Source organism: Salmo trutta, chromosome 12 (genome assembly GCF_901001165.1).
Source record: "Salmo trutta chromosome 12, fSalTru1.1, whole genome shotgun sequence".
NCBI lineage: Eukaryota > Metazoa > Chordata > Actinopteri > Salmoniformes > Salmonidae > Salmo > Salmo trutta.
In genome coordinates this window covers 62118849-62140295 of record NC_042968.1, presented here as the reverse complement: position 1 = coordinate 62140295, position 21447 = coordinate 62118849, and the positions used below count along the sequence as shown (strand labels likewise).

At 43.4% G+C, this 21447-nt stretch overlaps 1 protein-coding gene across 2 annotated transcripts in view; it reads left to right on the top strand.

Annotated features, from left to right (window-relative positions):
- LOC115203948 (synaptic vesicle glycoprotein 2C) overlaps positions 1-21447 on the top strand; it is an 86999-nt gene that overhangs the window by 57082 nt on the left and 8470 nt on the right. For both annotated transcript variants that reach the window (XM_029769052.1, XM_029769051.1), the window contains exon 4: positions 11992-12143. In XM_029769052.1, the coding sequence (XP_029624912.1) occupies positions 11992-12143 (152 nt within the window). The remainder of the gene's footprint in view (positions 1-11991; positions 12144-21447) is intronic.

The window sequence follows — 21447 nt, the reverse complement described above, 5'->3', positions numbered from 1 at the left end:
ATGTAAAGTACTGTAGAACTGTGGATTTATTGTATTTTAGAGTAATGGAGATGGAAGCCAGGCAAACTGCACATACATTCATCTTCGTGGATGAAGCTAGATTCAACCTGGCAAAAACACGCTGCAGGGGAAGAAATGTGACTGGACAGAAAGCAACAGTGAATGTCCCAGGCCAGAGAGGAGCTAACATCACAATGTGTGCAGCACTGTCCAATGATGGTTTCCTGTTACACAAACCACTCAATGGCCCCTACAATACAAAAAGGCTCATTTATTTTATGACCTGCATAATCGAGGGGCAAGAAACTCCCTTACCTTCGTTGTTGTGTGGGATAATGTGGCATTCCACCACTCTGCTGCAGTCACAGACTGGTTTGCTGCACATCCCAGGATGTCAGTACTATTCCATACTCCCCCTTCCTAAGCCCCATAGAGGAGTGTTTCTCTGCGTGGAGGTGGAAGGTTTATGATCACCATCCACATGACCAGATGTCCTTACTGGATGTCATGAATGTGGGGTGTGGAGACACTTCTCCTGAAGACTGCCAGGGTGTGGAGACACTTCTCCTGAAGACTGCCAGGGTGTGGAGACACTTCTCCTGAAGACTGTCAGGGTGTGGAGACACTTCTCCTGAAGACTGCCAGGGTGTGGAGACACTTCTCCTGAAGACTGCCAGGGTGTGGAGACACTTCTCCTGAAGACTGCCAGGGTGTGGAGACACTTCTCCTGAAGACTGCCAGGGTGTGGAGACACTTCTCCTGAAGACTGCCAGGGTGTGGAGACACTTCTCCTGAAGACTGCCAGGGTGTGGAGACACTTCTCCTGAAGACTGCCAGGGTATGGAGACACCTCCTGAAGACTGCCAGGGTGTGGAGACACTTCTCCTGAAGACTGCCAGGGTTGGATTAGACATTCCACAAGATACTTTCCAAGATGCATCGCCAGAGAAGACATAAGATGTTATGTTAATGAGAACTTGTGGCCAAATGCAGGAGAGAGGGAGAACTAGAACCCTCACAGTACTGTACAGTATGAGTGATTATACTATACATGTTGATGAGTACTACAACCCTCACAGTACTGTACAGTATGAGTGATTAAACTATACATGTTGATGAGAACTAGAACCCTCACAGTACTGTACAGTATGAGTGATTATACTATACATGTTGATGAGAACTAGAACCCTCACAGTACTGTACAGTATGAGTGATTATACTATACATGTTGATGAGAACTAGAATCCTCACAGTACTGTACAGTATGAGTGATTATACTGTACATGTTGATGAGAACTAGAACCCTCACAGTACTGTACAGTATGAGTGATTATACTATACATGTTGTTGAGAACTAGAACCCTCACAGTACTGTACAGTATGAGTGATTATACTATACATGTTGATGAGAACTAGAACCCTCACAGTACTGTACAGTATGAGTGATTATACTATACATGTTGATGAGAACTAGAACCCTCACAGTACTGTACAGTAGGAGTGATTATACTAGACATGTTGATGAGAACTAGAACCCTCACAGTACTGTACAGTATGAGTGATTATACTATACATGTTGATGAGAACTAGAACCCTCACAGTACTGTACAGTATGAGTGATTATACTATACATGATGATGAGAACTAGAACCCTCACAGTACTCTACAGTATGAGTGATTATACTATACATGTTGATGAGAACTAGAACCCTCACAGTACTCTACAGTATGAGTGATTATACTACACATGTTGATGAGAACTAGAACCCTCACAGTACTGTACAGTATGAGTGATTATACAATACATGTTGATGAGAACTAGAACCCTCACAGTACTGTACAGTATGAGTGATTATACTACACATGTTGATGAGAACTAGAACCCTCACAGTACTGTACAGTATGAGTGATTATACTATACATGTTGATGAGAACTAGAACCCTCACAGTACTGTATAGTATGAGTGATTATACTATACATGTTGATGAGAACTAGAACCCTCACAGTACTGTACAGTATGAGTGATTATACTATACATGTTGATGAGAACTAGAACCCTCACAGTACTGTACAGTATGAGTGATTATACTATACATGTTGATGAGAACTAGAACCCTCACAGTACTGTACAGTATGAGTGATTATACTATACATGTTGATGAGAACTAGAACCCTCACAGTACTGTACAGTATGAGTGATTATACTATACATGTTGATGAGAACTAGAACCCTCACAGTACTGTACAGTATGAGTGATTATACTATACATGTTGATGAGAACTAGAACCCTCACAGTACTGTACAGTATGAGTGATTATACTATACATGTTGATGAGAACTAGAACCCTCACAGTACTGTACAGTATGAGTGATTATACTATACATGTTGATGAGAACTAGAACCCTCACAGTACTGTACAGTATGAGTGATTATACTATACATGTTGATGAGAACTAGAACCCTCACAGTACTGTACAGTATGAGTGATTATACTATACATGTTGATGAGAACTAGAACCCTCACAGTACTGTACAGTATGAGTGATTATACTATACATGTTGATGAGAACTAGAACCCTCACAGTACTGTACAGTATGAGTGATTATACTATACATGTTGATGAGAACTAGAACCCTCACAGTACTGTACAGTATGAGTGATTATACTATACATGTTGATGAGAACTACAACCCTCACAGTACTGTACAGTATGAGTGATTATACTATACATGTTGATGAGAACTAGAACCCTCACAGTACTGTACAGTATGAGTGATTATACTATACATGTTGATGAGAACTAGAACCCTCACAGTACTGTACAGTATGAGTGATTATACTATACATGTTGATGAGAACTAGAACCCTCACAGTACTGTACAGTATGAGTGATTATACTATACATGTTGATGAGAACTAGAACCCTCACAGTACTGTACAGTATGAGTGATTATACTATACATGTTGATGAGAACTAGAACCCTCACAGTACTGTACAGTATGAGTGATTATACTATACATGTTGATGAGAACTAGAACCCTCACAGTACTGTACAGTATGAGTGATTATACTATACATGTTGATGAGAACTAGAACCCTCACAGTACTGTACAGTATGAGTGATTATACTATACATGTTGATGAGAACTACAACCCTCACAGTACTGTACAGTATGAGTGATTATACTATACATGTTGATTTGTTTTGTAATTATTATTGCAAAACTGGAATTTCAGGAATTCGTTTTTTGTTTCAACTTTTTATTTTTCACAAGTAAATTACTATTTGCAAAGATCTAGAACAAATAAAGGCTATTGAAGCAAATTGCTGCATTTCTGATTCATTCTTGTTACATATACTTTACTACAGTCAATAAAGTGATAAGGTGTTATTCTTATTCTATAATGAAATACTGATTTATGTGAAAAATCCTTCAAACTTCAAAGAGAAGTTCATCATTTATGTATTGCTACCTGTTAGTGTGTTTTAGGTCAGTGTGATATGAGTGATGCATGCTTTCCGAGTGAGAATTGTTGCCAGTGTTATGGACGAACAAGCTTATTTTGAGACCTGTATGAAGTGTTTTGGTGGTTTGAGTGAGTTTTGGATGTGAGATTAACTGTTTCGTCAATATGCATGTTGGTAATGCTGACTGTGACGAGTTTCGGAAAAAGTGGCTTCAGTATTGACCGATGCTTGTTAGCAATTGAAGAAAATTGTAAACAAGAAAATCGAGACATTGATACTACATAGACTTTTGCAAAATGAGAAAAGGTCTGCAAAAAGATGAATAACCAGATGTATAGAGACGTTGACAGAATATATGCCCTTTGCTCTTAGCTAATACACTCTCTGCACGATTAGCTGGTGATTGTTGCACATGATTATTCATAGCCTGTCCTGGCTCTCCGGTGGGTTTACATTAAAAGTAACTGTAATTGAATCTGAGACAGCCTGTTTTAACCTCAGGGGATTCATAAATCATAGGACTGTTTCTAAAGCAGGGTTTCACTTGGACAGAGCAACACAAAAGATTTACACTCAGCTGTGTGTGTGTGTGTGTGTGTGTGTGTGTGTGAGTGCGTGTGTGTGTGTAAGCGTGTGTGTTTTGTGTTCACGAGTGTGTTCGTGCGTGTGTATCATAGACTTCACCTTACTGCAGCTCCACTCTACCAGACCTACTTAGCGTCAACATGTTATATCTAATACAATACCTGTCTTTTATTTCCATGTCGATTTAAAGACTTCTCTCCTCATCTCTTCAATAGCCACCAGCGGGTGGTTTCCACTACTTGTCAGAGGAATGGTATCTACTACCATTTGCCTAGAATTGCTACACTTACAGGTAGCTTATACTCACTTCCACTCTATTCTCAATAAGACAGAGAAGAAAGAAAAAGTAACTTTCGGGTTTACAAGACAAGTATCCATTTTGTTCCCTTCCCAAACAAACCCATCAATAGAGACCCTAACAACAAAAGCAGCAGAAATAGACAGATAAGAGTGGTGGAAAAAGTACCCAATGATACTTGAGAAAAAAATCGATATATACTTTAATAGAAAATGACTCACATAAAAGTGAGTCACCCAGTAAAATACTACTTGAGTAAAAGTATTTGGTTTTAAATATACTTGAGTATCAAAAGTAAATGTAATTGCAAAAATATTGTCATGGTAATTATTCTAATCAAAGGAGAGACTTTTAGATTTCTTCAAAACAATTATTTCATTACTGCAGTAATGGAGCTTGTCAACGACCCACCCGTAGGTGATTCGTGGAGACCCCAACCACCAGGACTAAGCCACAGCATTTTATAGCAAAGTCCATCATCCTGGATGTTCATGACAAACAACTGATGTGTGTAATGGGTCAAAAGGTTAGAATTTGTATGAAAGAAATCTGCTGTATCTGCTGTGAAGACTGTTCTCAATGTAAGGAAACCAGGGTTTGGCCCCCCAAAATGAGGTTCCTCTCAACCCGAGCCATCTCTCCCTGGTACCTTCCATTACACAAACATCAATTCAACATGCTTCAAGAGGGCCACCATTGTTCCTGTTCCCAAGAAAGCTAAGGTAACTGAGCTAAATGACTATCTCCCCGTAGCACTCACTTCCGTCATCATGAAGTGCTTTGAGAGACGAGTCAAGGACCATATCACCTCCACCCTACCTGACACCCTAGACCCACTCCAATTTGCTTACCGCCCCAATAGGTCCACAGACGATGCAATCGCAATCAGACTGCACACTGCCCTAACCCATCTGGACAAGAGGAATACCTATGTAAGAATGCTGTTCATCGACTACAGCACAGCATTTAACATAATAGTACCCTCCAAACTCGCCATAAAGCTCGAGACCCTGGGTCTCGACCCCACCCTGTGCAACTGGGTCCTGGACTTCCTGACGGGCCGCCCCCAGGTGGTGAGGGTAGGAAACAACATCTCCACCCCGCTGATCCTCAACACTGGGGCCCTACAAGGGTGCGTTCTCAGCCCTCTCCTGTACTCCCTGTTCACCCATGACTGCATGGCCATGCATGCCTCCAACTCAATCATCAAATTGTGTGGTGTCAGGAAAATAACCTCACACTCAATGTCAACAAAACAAAGGAGATTATTGTGGACTTCAGGAAACAGCAGAGGGAGCACCCCCTATCCACATCGATGGGACAGTAGTGGAGAAGGGGGAAAGTTTTAAGTTCCTCGGCGTACACATCACGGACAAACTGAAAAGGCCTACCCACACAGACAGCGTGGTGAAGAAGGCGCAGCAGCTCCTCTTCAACCTAAGGAGGCTGAAGAAATTCAGCTCGTCACCAAAACACTCACAAACTTTTACAGATGCACAATCAAGAGCATCCTGTCGGGCTGTATCACCGCCTGGTACGGCAACTGCTCCGCCCACAACTGTAAGGCTCTCCAGAGGGTAGTGAGGTCTGCACAACGCATCACCGGGGGCAAACTACCTGCCCTCCAGGACACCTACACCACCTGATGTCACAGGAAGGCCAAAAAGATCATCAAGGACAACAACCACCCGAGCCACTGCCTGTTCACCCCGCTATCATCCAGAAGGCGAGGTCAGTACAGGTGCATCGCAGCTGGGTCCGAGAGACTGAAAAACAGCTTCTATCTCAAGGCCATCAGACTGTTAAACAGCCATCACTAACATTGAGTGGCTGCTGCCAACATACTGACTCAAATCTCTAGCCACTTTAATAATAAAAAATTGGATGTAATAAATACATCAGTAGCCACTTTAAACAATGCCACTTTATATAATGTTTACATACCTTACATTACTCAGTGTCTCCTGGGCTACAATCACCTATCCTGACCCGCTTTACTGCCGATGCGGAGCCCCATCGGGCCTTCACGACTGGACGACGGACGTTATCTGCCCGAGGGAGTTATCCAACTGGCCCCTCCGTCGCGACGTAACCTGTACGCCCATCTGCGGCCCACTAATCGTTAATCGTTAGCTGTCTTATCGGCTGCGATCTGAATAGGTTTATCGGACACTTTTCTTGGGCCACTATAACTAACTATTTTGCCAATTTGGACTGGTCCCCCCTTCCACACGGAACCCCACTAACCCACAGACGGAAACGCACGAGGTGGCTAAAAACAGACCTCCCTCCATCTTCCACCAGCTTGCTACCTATGGCCCGGCTAGCTGTCTGAATCTCACTGGACCCTTTGATCACTCGGCTAAGCATGCCTCTACTCAATGTCAATATGCAATGTCCATTGCTGTTCTGGTTAGTGTTTATTGGCTTATTTCCCTGTAGAGCCTCTAGCCCTGCTCATTATACCTAATCCAACCTCTCAGTTCCTCCACCCACACATGCTATGACATCTTCTGGTTTCAATGATGTTTCTAGAGACAATATCTCTCTCATCATCACTAAATGCCTAGGTTTACCTCCTCTGTCTTCACATCCCACCATACCTTTGTCTGTACATTATACCTTGAAGCTATTTTATCGCCCCCAGAAACCTGCTCCTTTTTCTCTCTATTCTGGACGTCACAGACGACCAATTCTTATAGCTTTTAGCCGTACCCTTATTACTCATTCTTCTCTGCTCCTCTGGGGATGTAGAGGTGAATCCAGGCCCTGCAGTGCCTGGCTCCACTCCTACTCCCCAGGCGCTCTCTTTTGATGACTTCTGTAACCGTAATAGCCTTGGGTTCATGCATGTTAACATTAGAAGCCTCCTCCCTAAGTTTGTTTTATTCACTGCTTTAGCACACTCTGCCAATCCGGATGTCCTAGCTGTGTCTGAATCTTGGCTTAGGAAGTCCACCAAAAACTCTGAAATCTTCATCCCTAACTACAACGTTTTCAGACAAGATAGAACGACCAAAGGGGGCGGTGTTGCAATCTACTGCAGAGATAGCCTGCAGAGCTCTGTCCTGCTATCCAGGTCTGTACCCAAACAATTTGAACTTCTACTTTTAAAAATCCACCTCTCCAAAAACAAGTCTCTCACCGTCGCCGCCTGCTATAGACCCCCCTCGGCCCCTAGCTGTGCTCTGGACACCATATGTGAACTGATTGCCCCCCATCTATCTTCAGAGCTTGTGCTACTAGGTGACCTAAACTGGGACATGCTTAACACCCCAGCCATCCTACAATCCAAGCTTGATGCCCTCAATCTCACACAAATTATTAATGAACCCACCAGGTACAACCCCAAAGCCGCAAACACTGTCACCCTTATAGATATCATCCTAACCAACGTGCCCTCTAAATACACCTCTGCTGTATTCAACCAAGATCTCAGCGATCACTGCCTCATTGCCTGCACCCGTAATGGTTCAGAGGTCAAACGACCTCCACTCATCACTGTCAAACGCTCCCTGAAACATTTCAACGAGCAAGCCTTTTTAATCGACCTGGCCCTGGTATCCTGGAAAGATATTGACCTCATCCCGTCAGTAGAGGATGCCTGGTTATTTTTTTAAAATGCCTTCCTCACCATCTTAAATAAGCATGCCCCTTTCAAGAAATTTAGAAACAGGAACAGATATAGCCCTTGGTTCTCCCCAGACCTGACTGCCCTTAACCAACACAAAAATATCCTGTGGCGTTCTGCATTAGCATCGAACTGCCCCCGCGATATGCAACTTTTCAGAGAAGTTAGAAACCAATATACACAGGCAGTTAGAAACGCCAAGGCTAGCTTTTTCAAACAGAAATTTGCTTCCTGCAACTCAAACTCTAAAAAGTTCTGGGACACTGTAAAGTCCATGGAGAATAAGAACACCTCCTCCCAACTGCCCACTGCACTGAGGATAGGAAACTCTGTCACCACCGATAAGCCCACTATAATTGAGAATTTCAATCAGCATTTTTCTACGGCTGGCCATGCTTTCCACCTAACTACCCCTACTGCATTCAACAGCACTGCACCCCCCACAGCTACTCGCCCAAGCCTCCCCCATTTCTCCTTCTCCCAAATCCATTCAGCTGATGTTCTGAAAGAGCTGCAAAATCTGGACCCCTACAAATCAGCTGGGCTTGACAATCTGGACCCTTTCTTTCTAAAATTATCTGCCGAAATTATTGCAACCCCTATTACTAGCCTGTTCAACCTCTCTTTTGTGTCGTCTGAGATTCCCATAGATTGGAAAGCAGCTGCTGTCATCCCCCTCTTCAAAGGAGGTGACACTCTTGACCCAAATTGCTACAGACCTATATCCATCCTACCCTGCCTTTCTAAGGTCTTCGAAAGCCAAGTCAACAAACAGATTACCGACCATTTCGAATCCCACCGCACCCTCTCCGCTATGCAATCTGGTTTCAGAGCTGGTCATGGGTGCACCTCAGCCATGCTCAAGGTCCTAAACGACATCGTAACCGCCATCGATAAGAAACAATACTGTGCTGCCGTATTCATTGACCTGGCCAAAGCTTTTGACTCTGTTAATCACCACACCCTCATCGGCAGACTCAGTAGCCTAGGTTTCTCAAACGATTGCGTCGCGTGTGTTCACCAACTACTTCTCTGATAGAGTTCAGTGTGTCAAATCGGAGGGCCTGCTGTCCGGACCTCTGGCAGTCTCTATGGGGGTACCACAGGGTTTAATTCTTGGGCCAACTCTTTTCTCTGTAAACATCAATGATGTCCCTCTTGCTGCTGGTGAATCTCTGATCCACCTCTACGCAGACGACACCATTCTGTATACTTCTGGCCCTTCTTTGGACACTGTGTTAACAACCCTCCAGACGAGCTTCAATGCCATACAACTCTCCTTCCGTGGTCTCCAATTGCTCCTAAATAAAAGTAAAACTAAATGCATGCTCTTCAACCGATCGCTGCCTGCACCTGCCCGCCTGCCCAGCATCACTTCTCTGGACGGTTCTGACTTAGAATTTGTGGACAACTACAAATACCTAGGTGTCTGGTTAGACTGTTAACTCTCCTTCCAGACTCACATCAATCACCTCCAATCCAAAGTTAAATCTAGAATTGGCTTCCTATTTCGCAACAAAACATCCTTCACTCATGCTGCCAAACATACCCTCGTAAAACTGACCATCCTACCAATCCTCGACTTCGGCGATGTCATTTACAAAATAGCCTCCAATACCCTACTCAACAAGCTGGATGCAGTCTATCACAGTGCCATCCGTTTTGTCACCAAAGCCCCATATACTACCCACCACTGCGACCTGTACGCTCTCGTTGGCTGGCCTTCGCTTCATAATCGTCGCCAAACACATTGGCTCCAGGTCATCTACAAGACCCTTCTAGGTAAAGTCCCCCCTTATCTCCGCTCACTGGTCACCATAGCAGCACCCACCTGTAGCACGCGCTCCAGCAGGTATATCTCTCTGGTCACCCCTAAAGCCAACTCCTCCTTTGGTCGTCTCTCCTTCCAGTTCTCTGCTGCCAATGACTGGAACGAACTACAAAAATCTCTGAAACTGGAAACACTTCTCCCTCACTAGCTTTAAGCACCAGCTATCAGAGCAGCTCCCAGATCACTGCACCTGTACATAGCCCATCTATAATTTAGCCCAAACTACTACCTCTTCCCCTACTGTATTTATTTATTTTATTTATTATTTTGCTCCTTTGCACGATATTATTTATATTTTAACTTTGAACTTTCTTCAAATTATAATTCTACTATTCCAGTGTTTTACTTGCTATACTTTATTTACTTTGCCACCATGGCCTTTTTTTTGCCTTTACCTCCCTTATCTCACATCATTTGCTCACATTGTATATAGTCTTATTTTTGTCTACTGTATCATTGATTGTATGTTGTTTTACTCCATGTGTAACTCTGTGTTTTTGTATGTTGTCGAACTGCTTTGCTTTATCTTGGCCAGGTCGCAATGGTAAATGAGAACCTGTTCTCAACTTGCCTACCTGGTTAAATAAAGGTGAAATAAATAAATAAAATAAAATATGTATGTACTGTACTCTATACCATCTACTGCATCTTGCCTATGCCGTTCGGCCATCGCTCATCCATATATTTTTATGTACATATTCTTATTCATTCCTTTACACTTGTGTGTATAAGGTAGTTGTTGTGAAATGGTTAGATTACTTGTTAGATATTACTGCATGGTTAGAACTAGAAACACAAGCATTTCACTACACTCGCATTAACATCTGCTATCCATGTGTATGTGACAAATAACATTTGATTTGATTTGAATTGCAGGCTCAGTCAGACTGGAGTCATCTTCCTCACATTAATAGAATGTGGCTCCTTAGGTTTATCACCTAAGGCATCATAAATCAGTTGCCAGAGGTAAATCTCAGAAGCTCGTCTCAGTTCACACAGACGCAATAGAGTTCTAAGAACCCTATTCCGTTGCATAAAACAACCATTTGATGCAATAACAGTATTATAACATAATCTTGTAATTTCACCACCACAATATACTTAAGTATCAAATGTCAAAGTAAAAGTATAAATAATTTAAAATGTATTATATTAAGCAAACCAGACTCAACTATTTATATTATTTTATTTTTTATACACACCGACACACAGACATAATTTACAAACAAAGCATGTGTGTTTAGTGAGTCCTCCAGATCAGAGGCAGTAGGGATGACCAGGGACGTTCTCTTGATAAGTAGGTGAATTGGACCATTTTCCTGTCCTGCTAAGCATTCAAAATGTAACAAGTACTTTTGGGTATCAGGGAAAATGTATGGAGTAAAATGGACATTATTTTCTTCAGGAATGTAGTGAAGTAAAAGTAAAAGTTGTTAAAAATATGAATAGTAAAGTAAAGTACAGATACCCCAAAAAACGACTTAAGTAGTACTTTACAGTAGTTTTACCTAAGTACTTTACACCTCTGTGGATAAATAGTAATCTATTAATAGTTTGATGTCTGTCATACTGTGTTGCCAATGGGACCAGATGAAAGGATGTTTGGCTGCTAACTGCTGGTTCCTCTGATGGCCTATTGATTTTGTCATCCACCAGATCTCGCTCTCTCTCTCGCTCTCTCTATCTCTGTCTGTGTAACAGTATAGTTTCCGTCCCTCTCCTCGCCCCACCTGGGCTCGAACCAGGGACCCTCTGCACACATCTACAACAGTCACCCTCAAAGCATTGTTACCCATCGCTCCACAAAAGCGGCGGCCCTTGCAGAGTAAGGGGAACAACTACTTCAAGGTCTCAGAGCGAGTGATGTCACCGATTGAAATACTATTATCGCGCACCACCGCTAACTAGCTAGCCATTTCACATCGGTTACATCTGTCTGTCTGTCTCTCTAACTCTTTATTTCTCTTGTTCTGTCTTTCTGTTTCTCTCTCCAGACTCAGTCCCATTACGTTAGATGAGAGCAGCCATGTTTCCCGAACTGCTCACACAAACACACATACAACACCAATGACCGGACAAAAAGGACAAAAGGGGCACTCCAAAAATGGATCCTAGGTTTCGCAGTTAATTTGTCCATGTAGTGCTGACTATATTTCCCATGTCCCCATGCAGGATTGGTGGGGCTGTGCCCATCGTGTTCCCCTACTTTGCTGAGTTCCTGGCGAGGGAGAAGAGAGGAGAGCACCTGAGCTGGCTCTGCATGTTCTGGATGATAGGAGGGATCTACGCCTCGGCCATGGCCTGGCTCATCATACCACATTACGGTGAGTGACTGACAGCCCTGTCCTCCTATCAGGTGCAGGATTATCTGAGTGACTCACTTAGTTCACCAATAATAACCGTTCTACGGCAAGTTACATTTGTCACGTGATTGACATAAGCAACTTAGGCCTGAACGGGCTGCAACCCGTATCCTAGAATGGACAAGTATATTTAACAGCAACCAAAGCGAGAGAAGAGGGAAGAAAGAGAGAAAGAGAGGGGATCTAAGAAAGAAAGGACAGAATAGAGGAGAGAGGGCCAACAGTTAGAAAAGAGAAGGAGAGACGGAGAGGAATGAAAAGAGGAAAGGGAAGGAAAGAAAAAGCAGGAGGGAAGGAGAGGTGGATAAGTGAAGATGATTTATGTGGGCGGTGCCAGAGATATTTAAAGGGTGAAGGAAAAACAGAGAGAGGGAGGGAGGGACGGAGGGTGATCGATAAAGAAAAGCAGAGTGGGAGAGACAGGAGGAGAGAGAGAGAGAGAAGGGACGAGGGAGAACGTGAACAGGAAAAAGAGAGACTGGTGAAGAGAGAGAAAAGGAGAGCAAATGAAGGATAGAGACGAAGGAGGGGGGGTGATTGAAGAGGTGTGGTGAATGCATGGGGGTGTATGCAATGTGGTGGGTGTGGGTGTAGGCAGGTGTAGAATTATCAGTGAAGTCATCGATTTACTATAAAAGACTGTTGAGTGCAGAAGATAAAAAAAGCACTCATAAAACACACACACACACACACACGCACCACACACCGTTAACACCTTTGTCTCTCTGTGTGAAGCAGCCGTGTGTGTGTGTGTGTGTGTGTGTGTGTGTGTGTGTGTGTGTGTGTGTGTGTGAAGCAGCCGTGTGTGTGTCATAGGTTCCGCCGCAGTGGACTCTTCATTGGCTGCTGCTGGCCAGAGGCTGCAGGACTCCTCTTCCTGGAAAACCTCAGTGTCTGTGTGTGTGTTTGCTGAATTAAGTTGAGGGGTGTGGCGTACCCTCACAGCCGTAATGTTTTGTATGTGAAGTGTGTCTGTGAGGAGCTGTGCATGTCTGTGGTTACTGTATACTGTACACTCGAATTGCAAATCTAATCAAGGTTTATTTGTCATGTACACAGATTAGCAGATGTTAAAGGACTAGTTCACTATTTTACAACATGATGTTAGATGGTTCCTGAGCCTGAAGGTAGTTTATGGGCAAGGAGAAACTGTAATCCATGGTTCAGTTTTCTCTAAAGTGACGGTGGGCATGTTATCTTAAAAAAATATATAATTTCCAAACCACCTGAAGTCAACTCCATATTTGGTTTGATGATACCTAAAGGTGATTTAGCCTTTTTTTAATAAAAAAAACAAACAAATGTAGATGTACCCAGTGGCCAACAGTGGGAAAAGGTGGAGCGAGATGGATTTTGCCCGACATTCTGCAAATGTTCTCATCAATGAAACATTTGATCTCAATACAGTTTTCTGTTCCCAAAACTAGCATATGTTATGAACAGAGTGGACTAAACTTTGTAGAATATCATTTTTTAGAAAGACTGCGAGGGGCGAATTGGGTTATTGCACATACGTACATCACAGAGTAGGTGTTCCAAAGACAAAAATATGTGAATACATGCTAGAATGTGGCAATATGATCTCGCTAGCTTGTGCTTGGCTCTGCCCACCTCTTTGCTTGTTCTGCCCGCTATGATTCATTTGCTCCGATAGGAAATGACAGGCTGTGGTCTATCTTGGGTTGGTAATAAAAATCTTTGACCAAAGCCAGCACAGTATCTGGATCTTCCCCTTTTCCTTTTCAATTGCAGTTTCAAGATAAGCAGCACTCAAAGGGTCAGTGTTCACCCTAGTGAAAAGGTAGCTAGTGCCCTTAATGTCAAAGAGGAGAAAAGTGCAGGACAAAAGATTTTTGGTGGGAGTGCAGCGGACTGTAAGCTACACTGTACAATTCATAATAAACAGGTACTATGTAGTCAGATTGCTAGCTATACCTATTACCAGAGTGTAAATCATTAATTTAGCTTATAAAAGTACAATTGAATTCATGTTAATAAGTTAACACCACCATTGTTAAGGCTGGGCTCAAAGTGAGTGAGAGAGAGCAATATAGTGAGAGAGAGAGAGAGCACCGACCGTGTTGAAGCAGGCAGAGGATGAACAGGTTATCAGGTGAGAATTTGAGTTATAAAGCACTATCAGTTCATTTCCTCATCTTTACTGACAGTAGCCCAAGTAAGTGCTAGAACAAAACAGTTGTTGCCTGCGTTCTGATTCCATTTGGATTTCATGGCAGGGGTCAGAGACAGTCAGTAGAGGGAGATCCCTGCCCATGTTGAGGCACAGGGAGAGGACTCAGGTCATCAGGTGAGAATTTGTCATTTGAGTTACATGGCAGTCTGGTAAAGCATGTTGCACAGCAATTTACGTTGCACGCAGGATTGGAACCATGAGTTCAACTCCTCATCTTTGCTGACTCTAGCCCAAGTGCTGTAACAAATGTTGTTGCCTGCATTCGGATTTCATTTGGTTGTCATGGAGGTTGAAGACGTGGCTGCGCTCAACAATGACACAAAGCAGATAAACTGGTTACCAACGTGATTACAACAGTAAAAAGTCATTTTTGGTCATACCTGTGCTATACGGTCTGCTATACCCCAGCTTTCAGCCAATCAGCATTCAGGGCTCGAACCACCCGGTTTATAATGACTGTTATTGATTGTGTATGTTTGGTGAATGACAATGAGCTTCTTCTATGTATTTTTGAAGTCTGTTGCTTGAGCATTACGCCATACGCTTGATCCATATTAAAGAGCTATAGACTATATATACAAAAGTATGTGAACACCCCTTCAAATTATGGATTCGGCTATTTCAGCCACACCCGTTGCTGACAGGTTTATAAAATCAAGCACAAGGCCATGCAATCTCCATAGACAAACATCGGCAGTAGAATGGCCTTACTGAAGAGCTCAGTGACTTTCAATGTGGCACTGTCATTGGATGCCACCTTTCCAACAAGTCAGTTCGTCAAATTTCTGCCCTGCTAGAGCTGCCCCTGTCAACTGTAAGTGCTGTTATTGTGAAGTGGAAACGTCTAGGAGAAACAACGGTTCAGCCGCGAAGTGGTAGGCCACACAAGCTCACAGAACAGAACTGAGTGCTGAAGCACCTAGCACGTAAAAATCGTCTGTCCTCGTTTGCAAAACTCCAAACTGCCTCTGGAAGTAACGTCAGCACAAGAACTGTTCGTCGGGAGCTTCATGAAATGGGTTTCCATGGCTAAGCAGCCACACACAAGCCTAAGATTGCCATGTGCAAAGCCAAGTGTTGGCTGAAGTGGTGTAAAGCTTGCCGCCATTGAACTCTGGAGCAGTGGAAACGCTGGAGTGAATCTGGGTTTGTCAGATGACAGGAGAACGCTACCTGCTTGAATGCATAGTGCCAACTGTAAAGTTTGGTGGAGGAGGAATAATGGTCTGGGGCTGTTTTTCATGGTTTGAGCTAGGTCGCCTTGTTCCAGTGAAGGGAAATCTTAATGTCACAGCATACAATGACATTCTAGACGATTCTGCGCTTCCAACTTTCAAATCAAATCAAATGTTATTGGTCACATACACATTGTTAGCAGATGTTATTGCGAGTGTAGTAAAATGCTTATGCTTCTAGATCCGACAGTGCAGCAGTATCTAACAGGTAATATGTAACAATTCCACAACAAAACCTAATACACACAATCTAGTAAAAGAATGGGATAAGAATATATAAGTATAAAATATATGGATGAGCAATGACAGAGCGGCGCAATAGATAGTAAAGAATAGATAGTGAAGGATACAGTTTACAGTATATACATATGAGATGAGTAATGCAAGATATGTAAACATTCTTAAAGTGGCATTATTAAAGTGACTAGCGTCCCATTTATTAAAGTGGCCAATGATATCAAGTCTGTAGGTAGGCAGCCGCCTCTGTGCTAGTGATGGCTGTTTAACAATCTGATGGCCTTGAGATAGAAGCTGTTTTTCAATCTCTCTGTCCCAGCATTGATGCACCTGTACTGACCTCGCCTTCTGGATGGAAGCGGGGTGAACAGGTAGTGGCTCGGGTGGTTTTTGTCCTTGATGATCTTTTTTGCTTTCCTGTGACATCGGGTGTTGTAGGTGTCCTGGAGGGCAGGTCGTTTGCCCCTGTTGATGCGTTGTGCAGACTGCACCACTCTCTGGAGAGCCCTGTGGTTGTGGGCGGTGCAGTTGCCGTACTAGGCGGTGATACAGCCCGACAGGATGCTCTCAAATGTGCACCTGTAAAAGTTAGTGAGGGTTTTTGTTGACAAGACTTCTTCACCACACTATCTGTGTGCATGGACCATTTCAGTTTGTCGGTGATATGTACACCGAGGAACTTAAAACCTTTCATCTTCTCCACTGCTGTCCCATCGATGTGGACAGGGGATTGCTCCCTTTGCTGTTTCCTGAAGTCCATGATCCTTTCTTTTGTTTTGCTGACATTGAGTGAGAGGATATTTTCCTGACACCACACTCCCAAGGGCCCTCACCTCCCTGTAGGCTGTTTCGTTGTTGTTGGTAATCAAGCCTACCACTGTAGTGTCGTCTGCAAACTTGATGATTGAGTTGGAGGCGTGCATGGCCACGCAGTTGTGGGTGAACAGGGAGTACAGGAGGGGGCTGAGAACGCAGCCTTGTGGGGCCCCAGTGTTGAGCATGAGCGGAGTGGAGATGGTGTTTCCTACCTTCACCACCTGGGGTTGGCCCGTCAGGAAGTCCAGGACCCAGTTGCATAGGGCGGGGTCGAGACCCAGGGTCTCAAGCTTAATGATGAGTTTGGAGGGTACTATGGTGTTGAATGCTGAGCTGTAGTCAATTAACAGCATTCTTACATACTGTAGGCATTACTCTTGTCCAGATGGGATAGGGCAGTGTGCAGAGTGATGGCGTGGGTCTAGGGGGACAGGTAAGGTAGAGGTGATATGATGCTTAACTAGCCTCTCAAAGCACTTCATGATGACAGAAGTGAGTGCTACTGGGCGGTAGTCATTTACTGTAGTTCCGTTACCTTAGCTTTCCTGGGAACAGGAACAATCCTGGCCATCTTGAAGCATGTGGGGACAGCAGACTGGGATAGGGATTGATTCAATATGTCCGTAAACACACCATGCTCTGAGGAAGCGGCTAGGGATGTCGCGTGGGCCGGCAGCCTTGTGAGGGTTAACAGGTTTAAATGTTTTACTCACATTGGCCACGGAGAAGGAGAGCACACAGTCTTTGGTAGTGGGCCGTGTCGGTGGAACTGTATTGTCCTCAAAGCGCGCAAAGAAGTTGTTTAATTTGTCTGGGAGCAAGATGTCGATGTCTGCGACGTGGCTGGTTTTCCCTTTGTAATCTGTGATTGTTTGTAGACCCTGCCACATACGTCTTGTGTTTGAGCCGTTGAATTGCAACTCCACTTTGTCTCTATACTGACGCTTTGCTTGTTTGATTGCCTTACGGAGAGAATAACACTGTTTGTATTTGGCCATGTTTCCAGTTGCCTTGCCATGATTAAATGTGGTGGTATGTGCTTTCAGTTTTGCGCAAATGCTGCCATCAATCCATGGTTTCTATTTAGGGAAGGTTGTAATAGTCACAGTCCGTACAACACGTATACACTTCCTTATAAACTCGCTCCCTGGGTCAGTGTATACGTCAATGTTATTGTCTGAGGCTACCCGGAACATATCCCAGTCCATGTGATCGAAGCAATCTTGAAGCGCGGAATCCGATTGGTCAGACCAGCGCTGGATAGACCTAAGCACGGGCGCTTCCTGTTTTAGTTTCTGCCTATAGAAGGGGAGCAACAAGATGGAGTCATGGTCAGATTTGCCAAAAGGAAGGTGGGGGAGGGCCTTATATGCATCGCGGAAGTTAGAGTATCAGTGGTTGAGCATGTTACTCGCTCGTGTACTGCAATCGATATGCTGATACAATTTGAGAACAAGGCTACCTAAATTCTATGTCCCTAGCTAGCCATGTCTCCGTGAAACGGAGTATGTTACAATCCCAGATAACTCTTTGGAAAGCAACTCTTGCCCTAATTTTGTTGACTTTGTTAACTAGGGACTGGACATTAGCGAGTAATATACTCGGAAGTGGTGGGTGGTGTGCGCTTTGTGGCAATAGTTTGGGGAAGGCCCTTTCCTGTTTCAGCATGACAATGCCCCCGTGCACAAAGCGAGGTCCATACAGAAATTGTTTGGCGACCTCAACCCCATCAAAAACCTTTGGGATGTATTGGAACGCTGACTGCGAGCCAAGCCTAATCGCCCAGCATCAGTGCCCGACCTCACTAATGCTCTTGTGGCTGAATGGAGTGGAGAGAGGAAGCTGTTATAGCAGCAAAGGGAGGACACTCCATATGAATGCCCATGATTTTATAATGAGATGTTCGACGAGCAGGTGTCCACATACTTTTGGTAATGTAGTGTAGTTTGACTGTCACTGAATTATTTGATGAATTAACACTGCAATTAAATTGTGTAACCAAGTAAGAAGTTTGTGGACTCAGATTCCCTCGACTCCTTTTAAGTTAATTGGGTATAAAAAATGAGTTATTCAAGACCATGTACTAGCCAAGCATAATGATGGGTACATAAATAGAATATTAGGTTTTAACATGTAAATGTAGTTAAATAAGGGTTGTGGTGGTGACTTTCTGAACTGTTAAGAGTAAGAACACAGTTTAAAGTAATATAGAAAAATATTGGCGTTGTGATTGTAGTATATTGACCAATTTATCAGCACATATTTTGATGTATTTTCACTTCAAAATTAATCAGCTTTTTAATGTTTTTTTGTGGGGAATGGGAGATCCGGCTGCATACCGCCGGATCCCCCTAGAGCGGTGTTGACAACGGAAACCCATTGACCGTAATCCCCCCAAAATCAAAGTTACGCCCTTGAAATGAACCATGGATTACAGTTTCTCCTGGCCTGTAGACTACTTTCAGGGCGAGGAACCTTCTAACATCAAGTTGTAAAATAGTGAACTACTCCTTTAAAGCAGATACAGCGAAATGCTTGTGTTTCTAGCTCCAGCTGTACAGTAAATGTCTAACAGTGCAATACTAATACAAACAATATACAGTACCAGTCAAAAGTTTGGACACACCTACTCATTCAAGGGTTTTTCTTTATTTGTACTATTTTCTACATTGTAGAATAATAGTGAAGACTTTAAAACTATGAAATAACACATATGGAATCATGTAGTAACCAAAAAAGTATTAAACAATTCTACATATATTTTATATTTGAGATTCTTCAAAGTAGCCACCCTTTGCCCGGATGACAGCTTTGCACACTCTTGGCAAAGCTCAAATAAAATGTCAATAGAATAAAGTTGCATAAATAATAATCTAATACAGAAACTATTTTGTGTCTACCCATGTGATTGTGTCAACAGGAAGCGTGTCTGCGTGTGTGAGAGTTTCTGCATGCCTCTGTTTTTGTGTATTTGCATGGGTGTTTATGTTGTGACGCAATGTTCCCTCTAAACTGCGTGTGTGCGCTTGCGCACAGCTCCCCTGGGACTGCCGTGCAGAATACATGTTCCCCATTAGTTAACACTATCAACTTTTCCCTTTACTGTGGGAATTGTGATCGAATCAATGCAATATTAGCCACTTTCAGTGCAACATACCGAAACAAAACGAACTATGCAAGAGATTTTTATGTAGGCAGAACACATCGGAATAGGATTATATTGCATTGACAGGCACGACTCAGGCCCTTACTCCACACAGACCAGTGCACCATAACCCATCAGAGCTGCAGTTGGCCTATATGCAAATAGACCATTGCCATAAATGGATCTGTGCCATTTACTTTGAACTGGACTGTGTTTACAGCTTGAGCGGTCGTGAGTAGATGCGCTTGCTTTGAGATCAAAACAAGAGTTGCATGTAGCCACGTGCACATTTTGTTCATATCCTTTGCTAGTTAGTGAGGTATTAGACCAGTTATAGATCATTTGTAGTCAGCAGTGGGGTTGTGATTGCTTCCTACAAAAGCACAAAATGGCTGCATTTCTAGACATGAAAAGATAGTCATGTAAAGAGCTTTTTTTGTTTTAAAAGGCCAATGTTGTGTTTTGAGACAGGCTTGAAAAAGCTAAGTAGCCAATAGGCAGAGGGTAGCATAATTTGCCTGATTCTCTGTTATAATGCTATGGGAATAATGATGCATTTTTTTGTTTTGTAAAGTGGTTTCTTGCGTCAAACAACACAATAACATTTCAGTCACCTCCTTGTCTAAAGGACAAGTGGATAAACAGGTTAATGTCAAGCCTTGCATGTTTTTTTACATAAATCTCATGGAATGTCGGCCTACATTGAACACACCACATTGGCTGCTACTGTAGGCTAAATGATAGAACAGCTATTTCCATGATAAAATGCATTTTCTCCATTGTTTTTGATGTTAGACCACTCTGGTACAGGTCTACATTATGATCAAATAGCCACAGTAGCCTACCTCCCACTGTTAAAACTAACTTAAGGGTCTCCCAAGTGGCGCAGCAATATAAGGCGCTGCATCGCAGTGCTAGAGGCGTCACTACAGACCTGGATTCGATCCCAGGCAGTGTCAGAACCGGACGTGATCGGGAGTCCCATAGGGCGGCACACAATTGGCCCAGCGTCGTCCGGGTTATGGGAGGACGACGCTGGGCCAATTGCGGGCGGGTGTTAAAAAGCGCAGTTTGGCGGGTCATGTTTAGGAGGACGTATGATCCGGCCTTCACCTTCCGAGCCCGTTGGGGACTTGTAGCGATGAGACAAGATTGAAATTGGGGAGAAAAGGAGGTAAAAAAATGAATAATAATAACAAAGCGGGTACAGCCTCAGTGTTCACAGTAAGCGTGCGCTGGAAGTTGCACAGAATTTTCACAACGTTCAAGTTTGTGCTCAGCAGACCTGAAATTTGCTCAGTGATTTAACATTGGTCGTGGGCAATGCGCTGAGACCAAGGATACTGCAGGTGTGTATGTGTGTGTGGTGTGACATTGCGTTATTCTGCATAGCGTAGCTCAATAAATCTTGCTGTGTGTGTGTGTGCGCGCGGATGCCTGTACGTGTGCATATGTGTGTGTGAGTCAGTCAGCCATACCCTCCAGTTCATTATAATTCTCCTAATGAGATTTGTACTGGTAGAGTCTAACGCATCCCCATGGGACACACACACAGACACACAGACACACAGACACACACACACACACACACACACACACACACACACACACACACACACACACACACACACACACACA